The sequence below is a fragment of the Trichosurus vulpecula genome, chromosome 9, assembly GCF_011100635.1.
Source record: "Trichosurus vulpecula isolate mTriVul1 chromosome 9, mTriVul1.pri, whole genome shotgun sequence".
NCBI classification, from domain to species: Eukaryota; Metazoa; Chordata; class Mammalia; order Diprotodontia; family Phalangeridae; genus Trichosurus; species Trichosurus vulpecula.
Window position 1 is genome coordinate 128,192,060 of NC_050581.1, and position 25,400 is coordinate 128,217,459.

Below are 25,400 nucleotides of genomic sequence, written 5' to 3' on the forward strand. Positions count from 1 at the left end.
GGAGTCAGATTTTGGCTCAGTAGAAAGAAAAAAACATTCTGACAATTAGAGCCACTTAAAAAATGACTGGCTTCTATAATGAAACAAGGAAGGAAACAGGCATTTATTATGTGTCTCCAAGAGGCCAGGCACCGTGCTAAACACTTTACTAACATTATCTCATTTAATCCTCCAAACAGCCCTGGGAGGGAGGTGATATTATTATGGCAGTCAGAGGCTAATTGATTTGCACAGGCCCCAACAGTTGTAAGAGTTTGAATCCCAGATCTAAAGTGAGATCTCCCTGACTCCAGGTCTGCCACCCTATCCACTGCTCTGCTAAGATGCAACAAACTCTTTTTCTCTGGGAGTGTTCAAACAGACTACAGAAGGGAGACTTTGCAATAAGTAGATATGGTTGAATTTTATGAATCTTTAAGGTCCCTTTAGGTCTGTCAGTCAATCAAGCATTTATTAAGCCAGGGCATGACTTTATATACACAACAGGAATAACTACAAAATGTTTCTATGAAGTCAGTGTAAAATTTAAAGATAATGCATTGGGATAACAGGAATTTTTAAGGTCTCTTAAGAAGACGCAGAAATATGGAAAATAACGCAATTTAGAATCTCTAGCAATAACACCATGGATAGACGCCCTTCTCTGCACTTCATGCGCAGACAGTTCAAATCAGAGGTGTCCAACTCCCAGTCCAGAAAATTCCAGAAGGGGCTCCAACCAGATTAAAATATAACTGGAAAATGTCTAACAAAAACAACATAATGTTAATTTGTAGTTTTCTAAGTCGATACCTGTTTCTATTTAGGGTTGACACCAACTGTCCAAATCGTTACTTATGTTTCTCCAGAGAGGAAACTCTCATGGACCGTGAGTTCACCTAACATGTTTCCAGCATGCTGTGGGATAGACCATTTCCCTTTCATCATGCGTCTATCGTGATGGGAGGCAGAGCTGACTGAAAGTACTACATCAGAGCGCGATGCCTTGCCTTGGAAAATCTGAAAGTGTTTCCTTTTCTTAAACCACAATGGATGTCTACTGCCATGGTTTTCTGGAAATTTAGAGACTCTATGTACATACTATATTTTTCAAAGCTTATCTGCTCATTTACGTAAAGGAGGATACATTAGATATAAACATAAACTTAAAAATTTATCTGTTTATATCACAATAATAGCTAGCATTTATACAGTGCTTGAAGGTTTGCACTATTAGCTCATTCCATCCTCAAAACAACCCTTAGAAGTAGGTGCTATTATTGTCATTTTACAGACGAGGAAACTGAGGCTGAGAAAAGTTTAGTGACTTACCCATGGATCAAACAGGTAGCAAATGGCTGAAAGGATTTGAACTCAGGTCTTCTGGACTCTAAGTCCAGTTTTTTACACACTATAGCACCAAGCTGCCTTTAATATAACAAAAATTTGAATAAAATATTACATATAAAATAAGTAAGGTCCCCTTTACTCATGATAACCTTACAAATATCTGAAGAGAGATAACTCCTCCCCTTAAGTCTTCTATTTTTCCAAGCTGAAAAGAATGTATGTGTGTGCCTAGATGGACGGCAGAATATATATACATATATATATGTGTGTGTGTATATATATGTATATGTATATGTATATACACATATATACACACACACATTTTATTTATTTATATATATATATATATATATATATATATATATATATATATATATATATATATATATATATATATATATATATTCTCTGCTAATATCCTGCTTGGATGCCTAATTGTGGCATGAGGACACTTAAAACCACAGTGTTAGGAACACTGTAAGTATTTTTTAAAAATGCTTTCTTTCTTTACTTCCTTAAAGGTATGTCAATGTAGCCTAAGCTCTAGCAAAGAATGGTTTCAAATATTGGCCCTGGGATGAAGTTGCATGCCTGTAGTCCTATGACCTGATTAGCTGGCTTTGGAAAATTCATTACTACAAGTTTGGCTACACCAGGTGATGATTTTTTTTAAATTATTTTTTTTTTGGCCACAGCAACTCACGCAGATCTTCACATAAGATATAAAGGTGTTGCTATTTTGCTAAAAGGGAATTTCCACAACAATAAAATCACTGTTGCTTTGAAGTACTGAATTAAGTCTTATAGAATGCCTCGAAGGCAAATTTGTTGCATGTGTGTGTATGTTGTGCTTATAAAAAAAAGAATAAAAATCACTATATACAAACAAAAATATTTAACTATATATGTTATGGATAGTATATATGACTATATATGTGTATATTATAAATATGGAAGACTATGACGAGATGAAATGCTCTCCACGTATCTAAACTAGTCCTGAAATGATTCATCCTGTCCGCCCCTCTGAAATCCTTCCGCTTAACATGACTGACTATATTCTATATCTCACTGGCATAGTCTTTGAGAACTAACTAGAATAAAAGTTCCAATTTACACAGTATGTTATGGTTAACCTAACAAGGCAGTTTACATACAGTTATACTCAATAGATTTTTACCACAACCCTGTAAGGTTTGTAAAATTGGCTGAGAGAGAACTCCTTCCCTTAAGTCTTCAATTTTTCCAAGCTGAACAGAATGTACATGTGTGTGCCTAGATGAACAGCAGAATATAGATCTATATTCTCTACTAATATCCTACCCTGATGCCTAATTGCGGCATCAGGACACTTAAAACCGCAATGTTAGGAACACTGTATTTTTTTTTAAAGAATGCAAACTCCATTTTAAACATGCTAAAAGAGAATAAAAATGCTTCATCCTGGATCACAAAGCTAGTTCATATTAGAGATGGGATGAAGTTGACAAATAAGAATGAAAGAACAATTCTAGACATCACAAAATGCCTGAGCTAGGCAGACCTCAGAGATCACCAACTCTAATTATGCTTATTTTACAGAAAAGTGAGGCCCAGAAAAAAGAGGTGACTGTAGGCATTAAATATTTAGTGCTAGGCCAACTCCAATAACAGCAAATCACATTTCCATTTAACTTGAAGGTTTAGAAAATCACTTTCCTCACAACTTTGTAAAGTATGTAATCTAGTGAATTATCATTCCCATTTTACAGACAAGAAAAGTGAGGCATGGAAGAGCTAAATGACTAAGTTTCAAAATCCTTATTAGAATTCAAGTCTCTGGATCCTAAGCCTTTCCACTACAATGCATTATCTCTCAGTGAACTTTGCTTAAGTTAAGGTCTTACTGACTAACCAAATCATACTATCTTGTGTCATAAAGTTGGGATTAGGAAGGGAGATCAGAAGGAAAAAGTTGTCAAAAAAAACCCACAATTTAAAAAAAAAATCACTAGTTTTATGTCCAGATTATGAGACACAATACTGTTTCTATGAGAACAAACTTTCGATTGTCTGTGTTAACTTACTGAACATGCTATAACCTGCACGGTAGAATGTGTATATATGTTTGTGTCTATATCTCTATCTCTACTTATTTATTTATCTATGTATGTACACACATTTATAGTTTATAGAGTATTAAAAGACTTTAGAGCCAGAAGTGAAATTACAAGTCATCTCTAGAATCATTCTCCCTCCCTGTTTTACAGATGAGGAGAAATCACCTCTCTGTGAAGGTCATATAGGAAGTAAGCGGGTGATATAGGGACGAAAAGGCATTATCATCTGAATGTGAATTGGAAATGCAATAGGGGTGGTCAGGGTCACTCTCTGATCCACTGCAATGGGGCATAACTCTGGTCCCTTTATGGGGGCCAGGAGGAGGATGATTTGGGTCTAATTTAAAGGAAAGAGAACAATCAGAAGTTCTATTACATTAATTTTCAGATTTTTTCCAACTTTTTCCCATCACTTTCATATTTAGGTGAAAATTAGAGGTAGAACTATAACAAAAAATAAAAACTCTTCTCCAATAGTCTGTGGTCTGGCCAGAAGAGGTTTTTAATATAAAAACCTATAAAAAGTCTAGTCTGGAAAGATTACCAGTGCTGCTTCTGGAACAAACATGTGGATAATTTTTAGACCAACACCCATAATTTGAAAATGGTAATATTTATTTGTATAGTTCAACTCTTCTAAGTCATAATGTAGCATACCAGTAATAAATAGCATGAATTTATACACTGACATTTTTTTGTCTTTTTAAAATTTTATTTATTTTATTTTCAATTTACGGAATAAAACAATAGGATAATAAAAATATTGCATATGAAACTGCAAATCTATTATGTACAACTTCCTATTCTTTTAAAACAGATAATAAAATTATCATGTAAATTCCCTTTTTTTTCTTCCCTCTCACTCCCCGCCCTAGAAATGGCTACCATTAGACATAAATATTTGTGTATGTGTGTATATATATGAAATTACATATTTATAATCTGTGCATGCATGTGTGTATAGATGTATATATTTATAAAATTATTTATATAACGTGTGTATGCGCACGTGTATGTGTGCGCGTGTATGTGTAAAATCATTCTATACATACTCCTATTGATCAGTTCTTTCTCTGGGAGCAGGTAGCATCTTCCTTTGTAAGCCCTTTGGGTATTTATAATAGTCAAAATGACTTAGTCACTCAAAGCTGTCCTTAAAACAATATTGCTGTTACTGTACATAACGTTCTCTTGGTTCAGCTCATTTCACTCTTCATTATTTCCTGCAAGTCTATCCATGTTTTTTCTATCATCAATTTCATCATTCCTCATAGCACAATAGTAGTATTCCATCACAATCATATACTACCACTTGTTCAGCCATTCCCCAACTGACAGACATCCCCTTGGTTTCCATTTCTTTGTCACCACAGAGAGAGTTGCTATTAATATTTTAGAACATATAAGTTTTTTTTTCCTTTTTCTCTAGTTATCTTCGGAAATAGAACAAGTAGTGGTATTGCTGGGGTCAAAGGGTATCGGTGGCTTAATAACGATTTGGGCATAATTCCAGATTATTCTCCAAAATGGTTGGATCAGATCACAATTCCACCCACAATGAATTGGTGTCCCAATTTTTCCACATCCCCTCCAACATCTGTTGCTTTCCCCTTTGTTCATTTTAGTCAATCTGATAGGTGTAAAATTCTATCTCAAGGCTGTTTTAATTTGCATTTCTCAGATCCATAATGATTTAATGTGATACTTTTCAAGAAAGAAGGATGGAGAAAATAAGCATTTATTAAGTAAGTGCCTACTTGATGCCAGGCATGAAGTAAGTACTTTTACAAATTTTATCTCATTTGATTAACAGAATAACCCTGTGAGATAGGTGGTATTCTTATCTCCATTTTACAGTTAGGGAAACTTAGGCAGGCAGGGGTTAAGTGACTTGTACAGAGTCACACAACTAGTAAATTTCTCGGACCACATTTGAACTCAGGTCTTCCTGACTCCAGACTCAGTGCTCGCCACTGCAACAACAACTAATAACATATTCACTATGCTTTCAAACTTTTCACCTCATTGGCCTTAAACAACACTCTTTCCTACACTAGGTGTGTCCATTTTACAGAGATGAGGCAGGCCCTCAAGATCTCATGGTTGCTTGATGAAATGAATAAAATTAGCCCCCGGTATTTGCCCACCCATGTTCTACCTCTATTTCGATGTAGCCCATATAGTACAGATTCAAAGTAAGGCTTGGAATTTTGAGTATCAAAGTTATGAAGCCTCACATTCAAGGCTGTTAACCTTATCATATCCACAGGTGCTGTATTTCTTTTCTTTCTTTTTTTTTGTGGACTCACAAGACTGAAATGATTATTCACAATAAATGAACTTCACAACATTTAACATTTCCTTACAATGTCTTACTCATTTTACCTATCACAGTTAGCCTCTAAATGGGTCAGAGTTATGACATGAGCAAGAACACTGTTAGGTGCTTTCAGACATTAACACTTATGTGTCCCAGGGTTGTTGTGAGAATCAAATATGATTAAAAAAACATAACGTCCTTAGCGCAGAGCTTGGCACATAGTAAGTAAATGTTATATAAGGACAGATCATAGCAGGAAAGAAAAAATGGAAAAGAAATTAAATAACAAAATCTTTTAAAACAGATTAGGCTTTTTTAAGCATTGGTTTTATACTCTCATAAGCAGAAATTTTTTTTTTCCTTTTTTACTATTAATTTTTTTTATTTTTAGTTTACAACACACGGTTCTACATAATTTTATGATCCAGATTTTCTCCCCTCCCTCCCCCTCCCTCCCCAAGACGGCATGGGATCTCATATAACTACCATGTATAACTTCGCATTGAATTAATTTATACACTAGTCAAGTTGTGGAGAAGAATTATGACCAATGGAGTGAATCATGAGAAAGAAGAGACAGAACCAAAAAAAAAAAACCCAAAAACAAAAACAAAAGAGAAGAAAAAAGGCGAGCATGAAGTGTGCCTCAACCTGCATTCAAACTTCACAGTTCTTTCTCTGGGTGAAGATAGCATTCTCCATGGTGAGTCCCCTGGAGTTGTCCTTGCACCTTACGTTGCCGAGATGAGCGAAGTATGTCAGGGTTGGTCCTCACGGAATCCATATATCTGTGGTTGTGTACAATGTTCTCCTGGCTCTCATAAGCAGAAATTTTTGACATGATCACTCTATGCTTTAATCAAGTTAGTCTTTTAGAAAGCAAAAAACTAAAATTAAAGAACATGTTGCTTTGCTACTGGTTTTTCCTCCCTTCTTGCTGTCTGATTGGGATAAATGTTGTAAAAGGAATTATCAAAGATATGCATGGAAAGGAGATTAGACTGGTCATACGGCAAGATTGAGGGCTGACCAGTAAATACCTTGAGTGTTCTGCTGGTATCCTGGGACCACCAAGAGAACTTGGGATAGCTCTCTAGCATGACAGGTAGACCTACTGTGACAAACTGATAGAAGATTGTGGCCATGAGTGACACATGATGGGCAAGTGTGGATGGGTTTAAATCTGTACTGTTTGAAGGAATAACCACACTGTTGAGATCACAGATCCATCTGAGAGTTTTCATGATACATTTACTTGTTTTTGTTTATACACTCATGCAATATCAAAAAGGCTTTGAGAATTGGTCTTACTAAATATTACCTCAGAACAAGTTGGGAAGAGAGCTGTCATTTTTTTGCACGCTATCTTATAGTTAAATTTTAAGAAAATACAGAATTGAGAGAAAATGAATCAACTACTTACATCCCATTGGTCCCTCCAAATTGTAAATTAAAAAAAAAGTCAACTGCTGCTGATCTTCATTCTCTATAGCATTTTTATTTTATTCTCAAGATATTGATCTAAATGGTTGACTTTCTATATGTGGGTCTGTTCTTCAAAGGTTTTCTAAACATTTAACAGGAAAGGCTGAGACCAGAGTCCCTTTTTCTCCCTTTAGCAAAGATAGAAAAGCCAGGAATTGATTTGTCTGTCTTGTCTTCAGTGCCTAGCACTGGCCCTTCTCATATACCTCAATGATTTAAAGACCTGTGATCTCAACAGTGCTAGACTGTCCACCGAGAAAGCAGATTAACCCTCCCAACCCCCCACTCCTTATTTTAGAAAATGATCCCTGTGAAATGCTAGGACTAAAAAAAAAAAAATCACTATTCTTCAACCAACCTGCCTGTGGCATTCTCTGAAATTAGCTTAGCCTGTCTGGTTCTCCTGGGTCCATTAATAAAGCTCTTTCTAACATGGTACGATCTACCAGAGTTTGCAATCTCCTAGCATTACTTTTAAAAATGTAGTTTTAACCCCATGGCATAATGAGACTTTAGAGCTGGACTTTAGTGTAACTGTTGACTCTTTTTCTTTTCTTCTCCTGGAAAAAATGGCTCCAGTTCATTGTATTACCAAATAGCTGAGTGATAGTTTTTTTCAGAAATTCTACTTTTGAATTTTTAGATCCCTTGACAACCTGTTGACACTTAACTCTGTCAATGTCTCTATTAAAACACACACAGTGCCTAGGGCTAACTAAACTCAACATTCCAAACATTGCCAGAGCACCGTGACTAGAATATCAGGAGTATTCTACAAACACGGACCAAGTCTATCAAAGCCTTTGTAGTACTCACATCACACCATTCACTCAGAGTAAATCTGTGCTAAGTAAGTCACACTGGGGGTGCTTCCCATTCACCTAAAACATACGGGCCTTTTCAACATCAACTTGTGCCAGGTTGATTCTCCATCCTCCAATATACGAGGAAGAGATCAGAGAAGGATCCAGAGTAATGGGATTCCAGGAGAGTGTTCTATATATACTGGATCATCATGGGTCTTTAAACTAGACCTAGATAACAAATTATATGAAATAAATAGAAAATGTCAACCTTGTTCAGTTTATATGTGTACCCAAAAGCGAGAAAGAGCTGTTGATAAAAATAAATAAATAAAAGTGCAGCATTGTATACTAGGGATTTTTCTAATTTCCTTTCAATTCTCCTAAATTAGTTTAGACTTAAAGGCAGGCAGGCCAAGTAGGTACAGAAGCAAGGATAAAGAGAATGGGGAAAAGGGGAGAGAGGGAGGAAGGGAGTGAAGGAGGTAACAAAGGAGGGAAGGAAGTAATATGGAAGAAGGGAGGGAAAGGAGTAGAAGAGAATGAAGGGAGGGAAGAAGGGAGGGAGGGAAGGAAGCAAGGAAGGAGGAAGGGGGAGGGAAGGAAGGAGGAAAGGAGGAAGAAAGGAAGGAAGATAAAGTACCTACTGTGTGCCAGGCATTATGCAAAGCATTTTGCAAATATCATCTCATTTGATCTTCACAACAATTCTTGGATATTTATGTCATATTTATGTTATAATTATGCCCATTTTATGGTTGAAGAAACTAATTTGCCCAGAATCACACAGCTAATAAGTGTCTGAAGCAGGATTTGAACTCAGGTCTTCCTGGCTCTGGGCCCAGCCTTCTATCCACTAAGCCACTTAGCTGCTACCTCTGGGCATTTAAAAGATCCTATATTCACTAAATTTCTAATTTAATACATGATTAATTAACATGTATCTCTCTGGCCCCAAAGCAAAACATGTATACAGTGATAAAGGAAAGCCCTGCGGAGTCAAAGCAAAAATTCAAGACAAAAGAAGTAAGAATTTTATACTCCAAATTAAGGCCAACACAGGGTTCCTTAAAGAACACAAGCTCAACAGAGTAAGCTACTATTCCATTTCTTGTGGTGTTTGGTTACAGGTAGTACTTTCCTAAGTTAAAACCAACCTCGGCCAGGGACGTTGATTTTGCAGAGGGATTAGCTGATTTTACCTTACCTATCACAGAAAACCTAATATAACTCCCGGCTTCTCTTGGAAGATTTCACAATGTTGCCTCCTCCTGTTCTTGCCTGACCGGATCCTGGAGGTACTTAGCTCAAGCAGTAAGAATGTTTCCCTCTGTGCACAAAAAGTACAAGTGTGCCAGAAGAATATGGCCCACAGTAAGAAGGGTTACCAGCCTGCTCAGTTTTATGGGTGGTTGTGCTTGAAAGCATTAATGTTACATAATCTTAGGGGTCAAAAGGGTCTCAAAGATTAGCTCATTCAATCTCCTCTTGGTATAGATGAGGAATCAGAGAGGCCACAGTGTGACCTGCTCAGAGACACACTAGTAATGAGTGACAGATCTGGAGAGGAACTAAAACCCACATCTGCACTCACCCATGCCAGGGTCCATTCCATTGTACCATTACTTTCCATTGATAAAAAGCTCTAAGTCCATAAATATGGACTTAGAATCTTGCTGCTTATACATTATGATACATCATGCATATGTTCTGCATATTTTTTTTGGCTGATAGAAAAGAAAATGGGTTTGGATGCACTGGTAAATACTTAATGCTTCTAAACAAACACTATGAACTGGAAAACCCAATTGAATCAACAAAAACAAACCTCAAAACAAAATAAAACAAAAAAACTTGCCCAACACTTAGGAACGCCTATTTTTCTTTCTTCTTCCACCATGTTTTGCAATTAGCTCTGTTTTTCAGTCCTTCAATAGAGCAGCATTTAGTGTAGTGATCGGCCCATAGTCAGTGCTTAATAAATGCTTACTGACCAACTGACTAATCTGTAACTTCATCGTTGCCCTACTACAAGTGTGTTTTTCTTTCATAGCTGGGAAGAAAGTTTCCATGTATTTCCTTCTCCCTTCCTTACCCTCACCCATCATCACCTTATGTTCTACTCTCTGGAGAGGGGCCTCTTTCTTAGAGACCCTGGGTGGGCTGGTTTTCTCTGACCAGCCCCAGCTGGTAACCTTTCAAAGTTTTTCCAGCTTGCTTAGGAATAACTGGAGTTTATATTCTTCTGGCCTAATTTTTAAGAGGCTTGAGTCAACTGTATACTATGATGAGTCACTGGAAGAAAACTTTTATTGGATAGACTCTTGTTAGGTATAAAAATAAAAATAAAAGAGAACAGGAACTTGACCTTATTTGTCAAGCCACATGGCAATTTTGACTAGTCTCTCTGAAAAGGTTGTGGCTTGCTGTAAAATAACAGGTTATGAGGCCAACAGCAAGATCTGAATGGTGTTGGATGAAAGGTTCAGATGTTAATAGGTTAATCTGGGTTTTATTTTGCAAGTGCATCTTCTCTAAGCTTTGGCACTGAAGTGTTTGTCTGCAGGCAGGTTTTACTGAATTAAGCAGATTGCCTAATAAGGAGAGGCACAAAGAAAAAAAAAACCACTTGACTGGCCAATAACCGCTCAGGTTGAATAAATGAATCAACATTCCTTGATTTGTTATCACTGCTTTTGAAAAGACGATTGTTATGCCAACACAGGCACCCTCCCTAAGCAATAACTGTTTTGATGGGAGCAGAGCTGCATCCAAAAAATGTGTGTGGGGTGGATATGGTATGAGAAAGCAATGCTAATTCCATGCATACCATTCCAAGAGTACCATTAGGTTAGATAAGCAGTACCTAAAGAATCTCTACTCATAAATATTTTTCTTACACATTCTAACAAGTTCTTCAAATTTGTAGGATCTACTATTTAACTTAAATGCCTTTAACCTGATCAATACGTAGCTCAAAGCTGCTGAACAATTGGGAAAGGGAAGTATTGATTTGAAGTGGAGATTGAGGAGTATTCCATAAAGTTCAAGGCCCCCTTTACAATGTCACAAGACTTTTCCATACTCATCTCATAGTAGTTCCTCAGCATCTACTCTATGGTCTTGCAAAATTGGATGATTCTAGGGCAGCCAAATACTTTCCTACTGCCTTGCTTAGAAGGCCCTGCCCTCTCCACTCCACCTTTATCCATCCAATACTACCTCTGAATACGTAGCTCAAATGCTGCTCACCTCCCTCCCTGCTCTACTCAGGCAGAAATATGCTTTCTTCCCTCAAGACTCTCATGGTACTATGCCTGCATAACTCTTGAATTCACTTAGATTCTAGTTTATATAGTTGCAAGCTTCCTTATCTCCCCTATTAGACAGTAAATTCTTTGAAGCCAATGACTGGGATCTTATGTTTAATGTATACAGCAAAGCCCTTAACAAATGTCTCCTATCTGGCACCACTGGCAAACACTAGGTACAACTGGTTGATAATGGAAGAGTGGAAACTTTGAATAGCTAGAAGGTAGAATAAAGCCACCGGGATGTCTGGGGAAGGGAAAAGTGGGAAAGCCAGGAAAGTGATGGAAGAAGGATTTGGGTAGAGGCAAACTCTGCCTACTTCACAGTTTTTATTAGGACTAGTGGGAATTGTGGTAGTCAGTGAGCTATTGAACAATCTCAATATCAAAAATACTTATTTTTATAGGGAACTAAGAAATTGTAAAGCATCAGAAGTCTGACCTGCCAGTCCCCAAGCTACTAGAGATTTTTTGTTTAATAGGCAATCAAGAGCCTTCATTATTTTCTTACTCTTGATACCTCAGTATGGAATACAGATGACCTTGGACTCTTGGAGACCATGCCCAAGGACTGTAAGCTACCTGTTGGCTATGTTCCCTCCAATGGCTAATGGGCTAAAATAAATTCAGCTGGAAACTCTGCAAGCATCAGAAAATCAATTAGAAGTGACTGACTGATTTAATGGCTATCTAGTCTCAAACTGCATCAGAATAAGAATCATTCAAAAAGTCGCCAAATGGGACACTTGGGAACATCTACAAAAGATCATAGGGTTTAATACAGGAAAGGATCATTAAAAGTTTATCTAGTGCTACAGCCCAGTTTTACAGATGAGCAAACTAAGGCTCAGAAAGGTCAAGTGGCTTGCCCATGGTCACACAATAAGCCTTAGAGCTAAGATTCAAAACCCAGATCTTAGGACTTCACATCCAATTATCTTTTCGCTATATTACTAAAGGTGTAAGCTATTACCATAGTAGTCATAACTTAGCTACATTCTAATGAAATGGGCTCTGGGAAACAGTACAGAAAGCTATATAGTCATGGAGTGGGAGCAAAGGTAGGTATTGAAATGAAGGGGATGGGGTCCTCAAGGCAGTCCTCGACTGGATTTCACAGAGGGATCTATTTTTCCATGAGTAAACATGTTCTGAACTACAAATTATTAACTTTTACGCATAATTTTGGGAGGCAACCTATTCATGAATTAGATACTTTTCTTACTTAAACCCTAGCATAGTGACACTGGAAGGCTGATACAGAAAATTAGAAATATGTTTATTAAGGCCACGACCATACTGGAAGACAGGAAAAAAAGTTACAAAGAGTAATAATACAAAGGAAAATCTGGATAGAATATGATAGCAATTCTTTTAGGTGATGGCGGTATATTTTAATTCAGTTCACATGGCTTATTTCCTGAATCCTACAAGACTGAATAAATCTCTTTGTTATTTGCACATGTAGATATCAACCCAGAGAAATACACGTAAGTAGAGAAAGGGAAAGAAATATTGGAGCTTTTTTATTTTTCAAAAAGATAAGTAAAGTCAAATTAATTAATTTAAGTAGAGAAAGGGAAAGAAATATTGGAGCTTTTTTATTTTTCAAAAAGATAAGTAAAGTCAAATTAATTAATTAATTAGAGAAACAGCTTGAAGTATGATATTATTTCCCTTATAATTGTCTGAATAGCTGAAATAAATTATGGGCATGTGATTCATATAAAACAGCTGCATGGGGGCCACTGTGAAGCAGGAGAGACTAATGGAAAAAAGCATTAGATTTGGCATCCACAAAGCTGAGCTCTAGTTCTATTCATGAACTGTGACTGAATCTCAGTCATTTAACCTCATCTGTAAAATGGGGATAGTACTGCTCACAGTGCCTACTTCATGGGGTTGTTGTGAGGAAAGTGTTTTGTAAACCTTAAAAACTATAGAACTATGTACTACACCCCCTCCAGAATGGAATCTCCACGCACACTCCCCGCCCCAACCCCGCACAATAGGACTGAATAAAACACTGTTTTGTGCAGGCCGTGGGACTCGCACATAATTCACAAATTGTACAATCTGAACAGATATCACTTACGCTTATCTAAAACCAAAAATAACTCCCATTTCTTATCCAACAGGAAGTTGCTGCCTGAATCTTTCTCTACTGGGAACTTGGGACCTAATTTCTTATCTTCATCTCTTATGATATGATCCCCTGGTCTTGCTAAGCAAAAACTAAAACAACTTAAAATAATATTAAAATATCTCAGGAAGGGGAGCTGGATTTCCTAAAGAGGCACAATTTGCAAATTAATAAAAAAAAAACTTCAAATCTAATAATCAATTTACTGTTGATGCACAGTAAGAAAGAGCTGATAAGACTTTACTACATTAAATGGTAAAGAAAGATATTTTATGAGTCAAAATACTTTTTACTTTCTCCTATAATTTTTTTACTCTGCACGTAAGATCTCATTGGTATAAGCAACTCCTAATGAAGACATTTCCTCTATCAATTCAAAATGGCAGTTGTTTCGCAATTCAGTCTACAAGAGTTGCCGGTTATATGCTATTTGTGAAGGTAAGAACCAAGCCAGGACTTTCTGACTCCAAGACTGACTTACCATCTACTAAGGGACGCTAACTCTTCATCAAAAGAGAAGCAAAGCAATTCATAACTGGGATTTGAAACTTTTAAATGTTTTCCAAAGAAATATAAATGATGAAAGGAAGCTTTTTCAGCAATATATCAGACTCACTTCTGGAAACGTGACATGAGTTATTTTTTTTAAATAAAGTTCCATTATAGTGACTGTCAGGAGAATGGGTTCTATGTATACTAAGCTATAGGTATGTGCATTGACAGAGATGGCTCAAATAAAAGCCCTTTGTTAATCTGGCCAGAAGTAACTCCACAACCAATAACCCTCCCCTCTTTATCTTCCCTTTATTCACTTCAGCAGCTACTTGATAATGAAAAGACCAGATTGCAAGCTTTTTAAAAAAAAAAACAAAAACAACAAAACATGGAATGACGAGCTCTAGGAACTCATAGTTCTTTTTTCCTGCCATCAAGAAGTGACCAAACTTCAGCTTCCCTGAGTCCACCACACTCTTCCTCACCCTTCTCCTCTCTCCACCACCACATCTGGAACACCCATAAAAGCAACTAAGTATACAGCACAGCAGACCAGACCCTATTATCCTCCTTTCCCTCCCCATATCCTTCCCATTGCCAATTTGATCACCACAAACCCCAGGACTGGGGTATGAGAAGGAACAAGGCCAGATGTATGGAGACAGTTAATTCCTTAAAACTGGTTGTCTAATTTTAGCAGGAGAAAGGGAGATTTTTAAGATGTGATAATTTTTGGAACATGGAAAAACATGAAACCTAAAGCCACAATGATGGTTGGCCATTCCTGTAACCCAGTACTAATCTCCCCTACCATGATGTACTCGTGACCTTTCTCAATAACTTCAGCTCTTCTTTCTATATCCCAGTGGCTTGATAGTCCATTCCAATCCTCTCCCAACCCCAATTCCGCCCCACTCCACTAACATCACCTCAGATATGGAAAGAGGACATGTAGGACCAAGGGCTATTTAAAATTTTTCTCCATTTCACAGCCTGCCATGGCAGTATCATCTTGTGGCCTTCCTTCTGGTGATAAGCCTATCCATACTTATCTAGGCTAAGTGGCAACTTCTTTACCATATGGGAGGGGGCAGGAGAGGGTGAAAAATCTTCATACAAAAAGAATAAAAAGAGATAATCTATGTAGAGCATTTGGCAAACCTTAGAATGCTATACAAATGCTCTCTGTTATTATTAAGATTTATAGTTTCTTCTATACTCCAAGCCTTTACAATATGGTAAAAACCTATCAAATATTACACTTTTCTGGCATAGCTCTTGAAAACCCAGAGTCCTCTCCACACTATAAAGTATCACTGTAGGACTTTTAAGATTATTTAATAAGCAGACTAGAGCTTAATACTACAAATGAGTATTTTATTTCAAAGTAGTCAAAGCATGAGAGGAGGCTTATTCTAATAAGACTTTCATTGCTGTAAGGGTTGGGAGGAGGGCAGAAAGGACAGGCATAAGCATTTATTAAGCACTTACTATTTACCAGGCACTGTGCTAAGCACTTTATAACTATTCTTTTCCAAAGTTTCAGATTCAGTTTTTTAGTCAAATGATAAACTTGGTCTTACTCTAATATAAATATATATATTATATATGAATATAAAAACACCTGGATTTTTACTCAAAAATGTTACTACTCAACTTGAACACTCACATTTTTCAAGAGGAATGGCTCCAAATAACTTTGGAGTGTTCCTCAAAACCAAAATTCCCCTCAAAGGATATAAAAATTTCTCAGTACTGAGGACATTCAAAATAAGTTACCACAGGCGGCAACACAGAATCATAGAATTTTATGATTCAACCTCCTATGTCAGGTTTTTTTTTCTATAACAATCCTGGCAAATGCTCGTCCAGCTTCAGAATGAATAGTTTCAGTGCCGTGAAAATCATTTCATATTCTAGACAACCACTATTCACTTCTGGATGTCTCTAAGTATTGACTGGAAGGTTCTTATGTTGAACTGAAATCTGCTTCCTTATAGTATGTCCACATTCTGTCCTAGTAAGTCTGCCCACTTTTCTACATGTTACCCCTTCATGTGTTAAAAAGACAGCTGTTATGTACCCCAGGTTAAAATATTTTGGGATATAAGACACATATTATATGAATTTGCTTATAGAGCATCATTTAATATATCCATGTCTGTATCAACATACACTCCTTGTACCCTCCCCATCCCCATTTCAGTAACCTTAGTTAGGAAATGAAATACTTGTTTTACAGCTACCATACACAATGTAGAAATGGAGGAATTGATAGCGCCAAAACCACAAAAGAAATTTTGGTGGATAACTGGCAATTACCATTTTTAAGCGTCCATATGACTTCTCTTTCAAGAGAAAAACAAATAAATACCCATTATTATTCTAACACTGCTAAGGGGAATAAAAGAGTCTCTAACTTCTGTTCTCAAGTGATATAACAGGTAAATGGGAAGAAAAGATTTATATCTGGTATTAGAAGGTATTTTTTTTAATTTGCCTACATCACAGTAAATAATGAAACTCTGAAGATCCACTGTGAAGATTTGATATGAAGGTTACAAAGGCATTGTCCACATTCCCTAGTTTGGAATTCATAGAAACACATTCCTGACTAAATCAAAGCTTAAGAGCCACATGTGCATAGCTTGCCTGAAAAGGAGAGAATTAAATATTTTGCCTTCTAACCTTCCAACTTCATAGTGCTTTGGTGCACAAAAAGTTAAACAATGGATAAGCTACAGGAGAATAATCTTAGATTTAATATTTCATGAGATACCTGGAAAATGTTTTATATAGTACAGAAGAAAAAAATCAGAAAGATATCAATAGACAACAAGATTTTTGAACTTTAGACACTGGTGGTCACAGGTCAAGGGAAATTTCTAGAAAGTTTACAAAGGCTGGATAAAAAAATTAAATCTCTTAGAGCAGTCTATTAAGCTCTAGAATTTGTGTTTTTATCTTCGACTACCCCCCCAATACATTATAATACCTTCATTATTACTGCTATTCCACAAAAAATTTAAAACTAAATGACCAAATCATCAACTGTTTTGTGATGTAAGGATTTTTGCATAATTACTCTATAAATCCCACATTTGTTCAAAGCTGAAAGCCTTGAGAAATCTGATTTCAAAGTGAAACAAATAATTTCTAGACACAGTGGAAAGAAATATCAATCTAAACTTAAAACAATCATTAGAAACAAAAATACTCAAGGTCAACAAAGAATATTCTTCTTTTTATTTGTTTCTTTTTTAGAAACTGATTCTTCCAGGCTGGAAGTGAAGCAATCTCTTCTAGACTGCACCCCACTGTTCCTTTACATGGGAGCTTTCACCTGATCCATTTCTAAGCATGGTTGGTTGATACCCTGGGTGAGGATAAGGGAGGAAGGGGGAAAGGCCCTTGCACCAAGCATATTGGTGCAAGATTTAGTACAAACACCTGATAGACTTTAGTTTGACTGCAGTCTCAGAACTCCTGAGGCTCAAGCAATCCACCAGCCTCAGGCTACTTAGCAGGGATTATAGGCATGTACCATCACACCCCTTCTGTCGCCTAAGACAAACCAACACATTTTAAAGAATAACTAAAGTTCTTACCATGGCCTGTTTTGTACAAATTGGTTGGGCCGCTCATGAGTTGCTCTGATGGACTGATCTGAGGATAATGTGAAGGAGTTTTCACTGAAAGAGAAAGAACAATAAATGTCTTTTATAATTCTGCTTATCAAAAGTGGAAAAATCAATGTGTCCAAGGCCATGTGATTGTTACTACAGGTTTCCTTACCATATGGCGTCTCTGGTGTCACAGGAAAAGCTGGAGTGGGCGGGACTGATTCATTCCCATTTTTGGTTGGTGAAAATATTCTACCATCAACGACATCAAGCTCTTGAGGATAACTGGCTACCGTTGTCTGCAAAAGGATTTACAAAGGCAGAAAAATAAAATGGGATTTAATGAGCAGCAGGCATTAACTTCCTTACTTCTAACATAGATGACCACATTCAGATGAAGATTAGAAGGATGACAATCCAATTCTCGATTCATGACTCTAGAAGCTAATTAACTTTACTGTACTTCATATTATTTTTTCATTAACTGAAAATTAAAACTTCACATATAGATACACATATGAAGTATGTGTGTATACACACACACACGCACATACACTCCCTTCACTATGGTGAAAGAGAAATTATATTTCTCATCTCAATTACAGCTATTTTCCAAGAGGAACAGATGTAACTGAGATGAGAAACATAATTCTTTTCCCATGTTGTTAAGGAAATGAATAAATGAAAATGAACTTATTAAGTACTTACTATATAAGTGAATAAATAAATAAATGAAAAACCATTCATTAAGTCCTGATAGTTACCTAGCATTGTGCTAAGAGCTGGGGATAAAGATATAAAAAGCAAAGATAGCTTCTGCCCCCAATTAACTTTCATTCTAAGGAAGGAAGCAATAAATAAAGGGAGCGATAGCCTCAGAGGGGCACTTTGTCCTGAAGGACAACTGGGATGGAGAGTAGGGCCTTAGGGGAAGTAGGCTGACATAGCCCTTTGGGGAATGATAGCAAAGTTGATTTGATCACACTTCCTGGTTCCAGAACTGAAGGGGGGAGGGAGGAAAAACAAAGAACATGAAGGCTGGCTATGGAGCAGATCTCCTGAGAACAGAGAATGTGATGAACTCTCCTCCTCTACAACAGTTTTCTCTTTCCTTGTGTTTGGGTTATGAGTCAGGCCCAGTCTGAGTGGTTTAGTGAACAGGAAATAGTGATAGAGAAAAAAGGAGGAAACCTATTGACCTAGTACAGGGGCAGGAAACCTTTGACCTTGAGGCCAACGTGGCCTTCTAGGTCCTTGGATGCAGCCTTTTGACTGAGTTCAAGTTCTATAGAACAAATCCTGTTATTAAGGGGATTTGTTCTGTGAGGTTTGGATTCAGTCAAAGGGCTGCACTTGAGGACCTAGGGGGCCACATGTGGCCTCGAGGCCGAAGGCTCCCCACTCTTGGCCTAGTATAAAAGAATTATCACAATTAGATAGAAGCCCATTTCATTATGATATAGTAATTGAGCCGTCTGTTTCTGAAGGAAGTATAAGAGATTTGAGTAAATTCTTCTTCCAAGCACAGTAAAATAGCTTTTCAGAGTCTCATCAGCTGGGTAGCATATTGGTGTTGGTAGCACATGAATTGTTCATATATCCCTGAGGAAAGATGTGCATATTGGACTAATCTGTAAGCTCCTGAAGGCGTCATCTACAGAAGATGCAAAATGGCTGAGAGGTCATGACAATGTCACATCAGGCACAGACATATCTTTGACAAGACTACAGGAAGCTGGGTAGTACAGTGGCTAGAGTACCTGGACTGGAGTCAGGAAAACTGAGTTCAAATCCTTTCTCAGCAATTACTAATTGTGTGACTCTGGGCAAATCACTTAACTTCTGTCTGCCTCAGTTTACTTACCTGTAAAATGGAGATAACTGTATCACCTCTCAGGGTTGTTGTGAGGATCGAATAAGCAATACATAGAAGTGTTTAGCAAAGTGCCTGGTCTATAGCAGGTGCTATATAAATGCTTATTCCTCTCCTCTTCCCTTCCCAATACATAAATCCTTTTCCCATTCCCCATGTTTGAGATTGCGAGAGAGCTATGTGGTAAGTTGGCTGAATGAGAAGTCATCTCTAAAAGCAGATCCTCTATCACTTCAAAAATGGTAAGAAATGTACCCAATAAACTCAGTAACAACAAAAGGAGATAGAAAATTTATCACAAGGAAATCCTTGCAGAAAAATCAGCAGAGAGCCTTAAAAAAAACCGTCTGAACAACAGAAATATTTGCCAATACAATGAATAAATACTATGGAAAAAAGGAAGGTAATACAAAAAACTTCTGAACAACAGAAAGATTTGCCAATATAGTGAATAAATACTATGGAATAAAGGAAGGTATACAAAAAACTTCTGAACAACAGAAAGATTTGCCAATATAACGAATAAATACTACGGGATAAAGGAAGGTAACACAAAAAAACCCAGAAGTATACTCAAACAAGATAACAAGCAGATACCTGAAAAAAAACATAATAGAACATCCACAATCATCTCCAGTGAGTGTTAGAAGATCAATAAAACAAAACAAAACAAAAAAAACCTCAGAGAACAAATCAGGATGGAAAGTAAACTGTAAATTAGTTCTTTCAAAAAAACCTGAAAATGTCAGAGAAAAGATAGTTTAGAAAATGATAGAGAACTTCTATAAAATGATAGATTTTTCAGAAATGTAGACAAGCATATTTAAAGTTCAAAAGTGAAGATATCAAAAAAAGAATACTAGAGTTAAACTTTCAAGGACATAAACATAGGGTGAAAATTAAATCTTTTTAAATCCAGAATTCTAGGTCTGCATGTGAATGAAATTGAACTGGATTAGGTGTTTCTAAAGTGCTTTGAAGTCTCTTGAGGAAAGGTGTAATAAAAATACCAAGTTATATCTACCTCTTTGGTTTCCCCTGAAGTAATGAAGGATCCCAGAGTTGGTACTGTATCCATATTAGTAGCTTTTACCCATCCACATCCAGTAAATGAAGGCTGCCCAGGACTGTCGTTGTCATACTGGCCAAGGCTTAATTTCCTGATTCTCCCTCCAGATGAATCATCTCCTACAGAACATATGTTATGGGAGAGAACATGAATACGAAATAAATGTATCAATTTAGTTTAGTCTTTACTTAAGTATTTTCCCCTAAAAATCCTCTAGTTGAAAAAATTTCTGAAATTGACTATTTCATTTCTTTGCAAAATTAGTTGTACAAAATTGTAGCATTCATATTGAATAAATTTTATAAAGTAATTTAGTCTAACAGCTTACTTGAGATCATGGTCCCATCATTTTTAGAAATGATTATTATAAATACCCAAATTAACTATAAAGAACATATGAAGATGCTATCTGCATCCAGAGAAAGAACTGATAAATAGAAATATATATATATATATAGAATAATTATATATATGTATGTATATATACACACACATCCCCACACACACACACACACACACACACACCAGTTTGTGTCTAATGGTAGCCATCTCTTCGGAGGGGGATGTGGGGAAGAAAGAAAAAAGGGGAAAAATTTGCATTATAATTTTATCTTATATTTAAATGAATAGCAAGTTGTACATAATAGATTTCCAGTTTTGTATGCAATCATCTTTTTTATTATGCTAAGTTATGGAAACGCTTGTTTTATTCCATAAAATAAAAAATAATTTTTTAAAAAGAAGTGAATGAGTATAGAGATACATGCAAAAGTAGGCCTACATGTTTTGTGACAGCAAAGTAAACAAGTATCAATCAATGGAAATATTTACTGGACATCTCGCATATTTCATCTTGGTAGAATTGTCATATAAAATTATCACGCATCGATCAAAAAGTTAACTGAGGAAATGTTCCACACACAGCACCCTGCTACGCCCTACAACCAGGACTAGAATTCTTAGAAATCATAAAGGTTATTTTTAGAGGAGAAAGCAGTAAGCAGAGCACGCACAATGGATTGAACACTGAACCCAGAGTCAAAAAGACCTGAATTCAAATCCAGCATTGTGACTTTGGGTGAGTCATTTAACCGCTGTCGGCTTTGGTTTCCTCACTTATAAAAGGGGGATAATAATACTACTTACCTCAAAGAGTTGTTGTGAGGATCAAATGAATATTTGTAAAAATAATATTTGTAAAGGGTTTTGCAAACACTAAAGGACTATGTAAATGCTAACTATTAGCTATGTAAGAATAAGAATAATAATAAGAATAAATAATAATATAGTAGCTTGTGGCTTATAAAGACAATTTCCCCATGACAGATGTTGAAAGCTAGGTTACAGGCTCAGAGACTTACCATTAGAAGGAAAAGTCAGATAATAAAAAATAAACCTTCACTGCATAGAGAAAGAAAATGATACTAAACAAGGCTGTGGAGATATCACACAGGGAGCAAATAGCAGCACCAGGATTCAAACCTAGCTACTCTTATTCCAGATTGCCAGTGGAGCACACTAGTGGCAAGCAGTATGTCTAATTTACAAATAAAGAAACTGAGAGGGGTGATCAGTGACTTGATTATACCTACCTAGTAAGAAACTATGGATGTGGGGAGTTGAATGGAGGGCTCCTTTGACTAAAGCACAATATATCTCAAAATAACTAGGAGGCTTGGGACAAATATTCTTTTTCAGGCTTTTGACCTTATGACTTAACCACAGTTGTCACATTCTGTTAAAATAATACCTACTTAAGTTTTAATTACTGAAATAATCAAACAGCTTGAATGATCTCCTTCCCTTACTATTTTGGCTTCTCTAAATATTTTTAAGTGGTATTATAACTGCTAAAACTTATGGTAAGACCATATTTGGAAATATCTTAAATAAACCGTGGCCTGATGCACAAAACCTGGATTTTATCTCCTATATTCTAAAGAGTTGTTTTCATCAAAGTTTAGGACATCTTCAACAAGTGAAACTTGCAAAATGGCAAAATGCATGGACAATGAGCTAAGCAGTACCTAGGTGGAAAGTGATTATCCCAGAGCACAGGGTGGAAGGCAGAAGTTTACATTCTAAAGTTAAGATAACATGAACACAAATAAAGAAGGCAGAGATTTCTCTAAATAGAAAGGGGTGGGAATGAGGGTGTGGAGGAACAATGGAATTCTTCTTAAAGGTTTTCCTGTGTTGCTTTTCTGTTTGTTTGTTTGTTGGCAAAAAGCATGGCACCATATCCTTGAGTCCTTCTGGAAGTAAGGGGCTAAAACAGGAGACCTGAGAGGAAATAAGGCAGAGAATGAAGGCAGCAGAGAAAGAACTGCACTAAACCATGGAAGAAAATATAGACAGGCTAATCAGACCAAACAAATCCAAAGATCTATATGTCATCAGAGGTATGAGGCAAGGTGAGAAAGAGCTTCGAAAGGAAAAGGAGTATACAAAAATATTTATAGCAGCACTTTTTTTGTTATGGCAATGAAGATATGGAAACAAAAGGGTCCCCACAGATTGTGGAAAAATGAACAAAACATGGTATATGAATGTAATATTATATCGTCATGCCACAAAGAAACTTAGGAAGATTTATATGAACTGATGCATCAAGGAGTAAAGTGAACCACGTGACCATGTATACAATGATTATACCACTGGAAAGTGATATATCTTTGAAAGATTTAAGAACTTTGCAATGATTAATCAATCACATGACTCCAGAAGATGGAGGTGCTTCTCATCTCATGGCATAAAGGTATAGAATGAGACATACATTTTTTCAGGCATGGTGAATGTGTAGATTTGCTTTGCTTGACTATACCTTAGGAAAAAGGTCTTTGTTTTTTTGTGTTGTTTCTTTTGGCATGGGGGTTGGGGGGAATAGTAGCAATTGGGAGTGATGCCAAAAAGAAAGAATGCCAATGAAACAGAGAAGAAAGCAAAAGAAAGTTCAGAAGGAGACACAGAGCAATATTATTACTACCATCTAATATTTATTATATTTGTAAAAAAAAAAAAGTTGTATGTAGTAGATATTCCCAGTGTCCTTAAAAAGGATGCTTAAGCTATTTCACATGAGGATGCAACTCATTAATCATGACATGTTTTACGTTTTTTTCCTATAACATTTTAATAGGCAAGAATGCTTATTTAACTCAAAGGAAAATATTCCTTTTTTTTTAAATCATTATTTATTTATTTAACATTTTTAGTTTTCAGCGTTGCTTTTCACAAGAGTTTGAATTGCAGATTTTCTCCCCATTCCTACCCTCCTCCCCACTCCAAGATGGCATATATTCTGATTGCCCCATTCCCCAGTCAACCCTCCCTTCTGTCACCCCACTCCCCTTTTTTTTGAACATCTGCTTTTAAAACTTGGAGTTCCAAATTCTCTCCCCTCTTCCCTCCCCACCCAACTTCCCTAAGAAGGCAAGCAATTCAACATAGGTCACATGTGTATCATTGTGCAAAACCCTTCCGCAACACTCATGTTGTGAAAGACTAACTATATTTTGTTCCTTCCTATCCTATCCCCCTTGATCCAATTTCCTCCCTTGACCCTGTCCCTTTCCAAAAGTGTTTGTTTTTGATTACCTCCTTCCCCTATCTGCCCTCCCTTCTATCGTCCCCCTTTTTTTTTATCTCCTTCCTCCTTCTTTCCTGTGGGGTAAGAATACCCAATTGAGTGTGTATGTTATTCCCTCCTCAGCTCAAATCTGATGAGAGCAAGATTCACTCATTCCCCCTCACCTGCCCCCTCTTCCCTCCCAACAGAACTGCTATTTCTTGCCATTTTTATGTGAGATAATTGACCACAGTCTATCTCTCCCTTTCTCCCTCTCTCAATATATTTCTCTCTCATCCCTTAATTTCATTTTTTTTTAGATATCATCCCTTCATATTCAACTCACCCTGTGCCCTCTGTCTCTATATATATATGTATGTATGTATGTATGTACGTACGTACATTCTCTTCAGCTACCGTAATACCGAGGTCTCATGAATCATACACATCATCTTTGCATGTAGGAATGTAAACAAAACAGTTCAACTTTAGTAAGTCCCTTATGATTTCTCTTTCTCGTTTACCTTTTCATGCTTCTCTTGATTCTTGTGTTTGAAAGTCAAATTTTCTATTCACTTCTGGTCTTTTCACTGAGAAAGTTTGAAAGTCCTCTATTTTATTGAAAATGCATATTTTGCCTTGGAGCATGATTCTCAGTTTTGCTGGGTAGGTGATTCTTGGTTTTAATCCTAGCTCCAATGACCTCCGGAATATCATATTCCAAAGCCCTTTGATCCCTTAATGTAGAAGCTGCTAGATCTTGTGTTATTCTGCTTGTGTTTCCACAATACTCATGTTGTTTCTTTCTGGCTGCTTACAGAATTTTCTCCTTGATCTGGGAGCTCTGGAATTTGGCAACTATGTTCCTGGGAGATTTCTTTTTGGGATCGTTTCCAGGAAGTGATCAGTGGATTCTTTCAATTTCTATTTTACCCTCTGGCTCTATAATATCAGGGCAGTTCTTGAAAATTTCTTAAAAGATGCTACCTAGGCTCTTTTTATGATCATGGCTTTCAGGTAGTCCAATAATTTTAAAATTATCTCTCCTGGATCTATTTTCTAGGCCAATGGTTTTTCCAATGAGGTATTTCATATTGTCTTCCATTTTTTTCATTCCTTTGGTTCTGTTTCATAATATTTTGATTTCTCATAAAGTCACTAGCTTCCACTTGCTCCAGTCTAATTTTTAAGGTAGTATTTTCTTCAGTGGTCTTTTGGACCTCCTTTTCCATTTGGGTAATTCTGCCTTTCAAGGCATTCTTCTCCTCATTGGCTTTTTGGA

General features: G+C 36.6%; 1 protein-coding gene across 4 annotated transcripts in view; it reads right to left on the reverse strand.

The window, feature by feature from the left end:
* Positions 1–25,400, reverse strand: part of TNS3 (tensin 3) — a 424,477-nt gene that overhangs the window by 71,893 nt on the left and 327,184 nt on the right. For all 4 annotated transcript variants that reach the window (XM_036738320.1, XM_036738321.1, XM_036738322.1 and 1 more), the window contains 3 exons: positions 20,506–20,669; positions 17,781–17,907; positions 17,594–17,677 (listed from right to left, as the gene is read on the reverse strand). In XM_036738320.1, the coding sequence (XP_036594215.1) occupies positions 17,594–17,677; positions 17,781–17,907; positions 20,506–20,669 (375 nt within the window). The remainder of the gene's footprint in view (positions 1–17,593; positions 17,678–17,780; positions 17,908–20,505; positions 20,670–25,400) is intronic.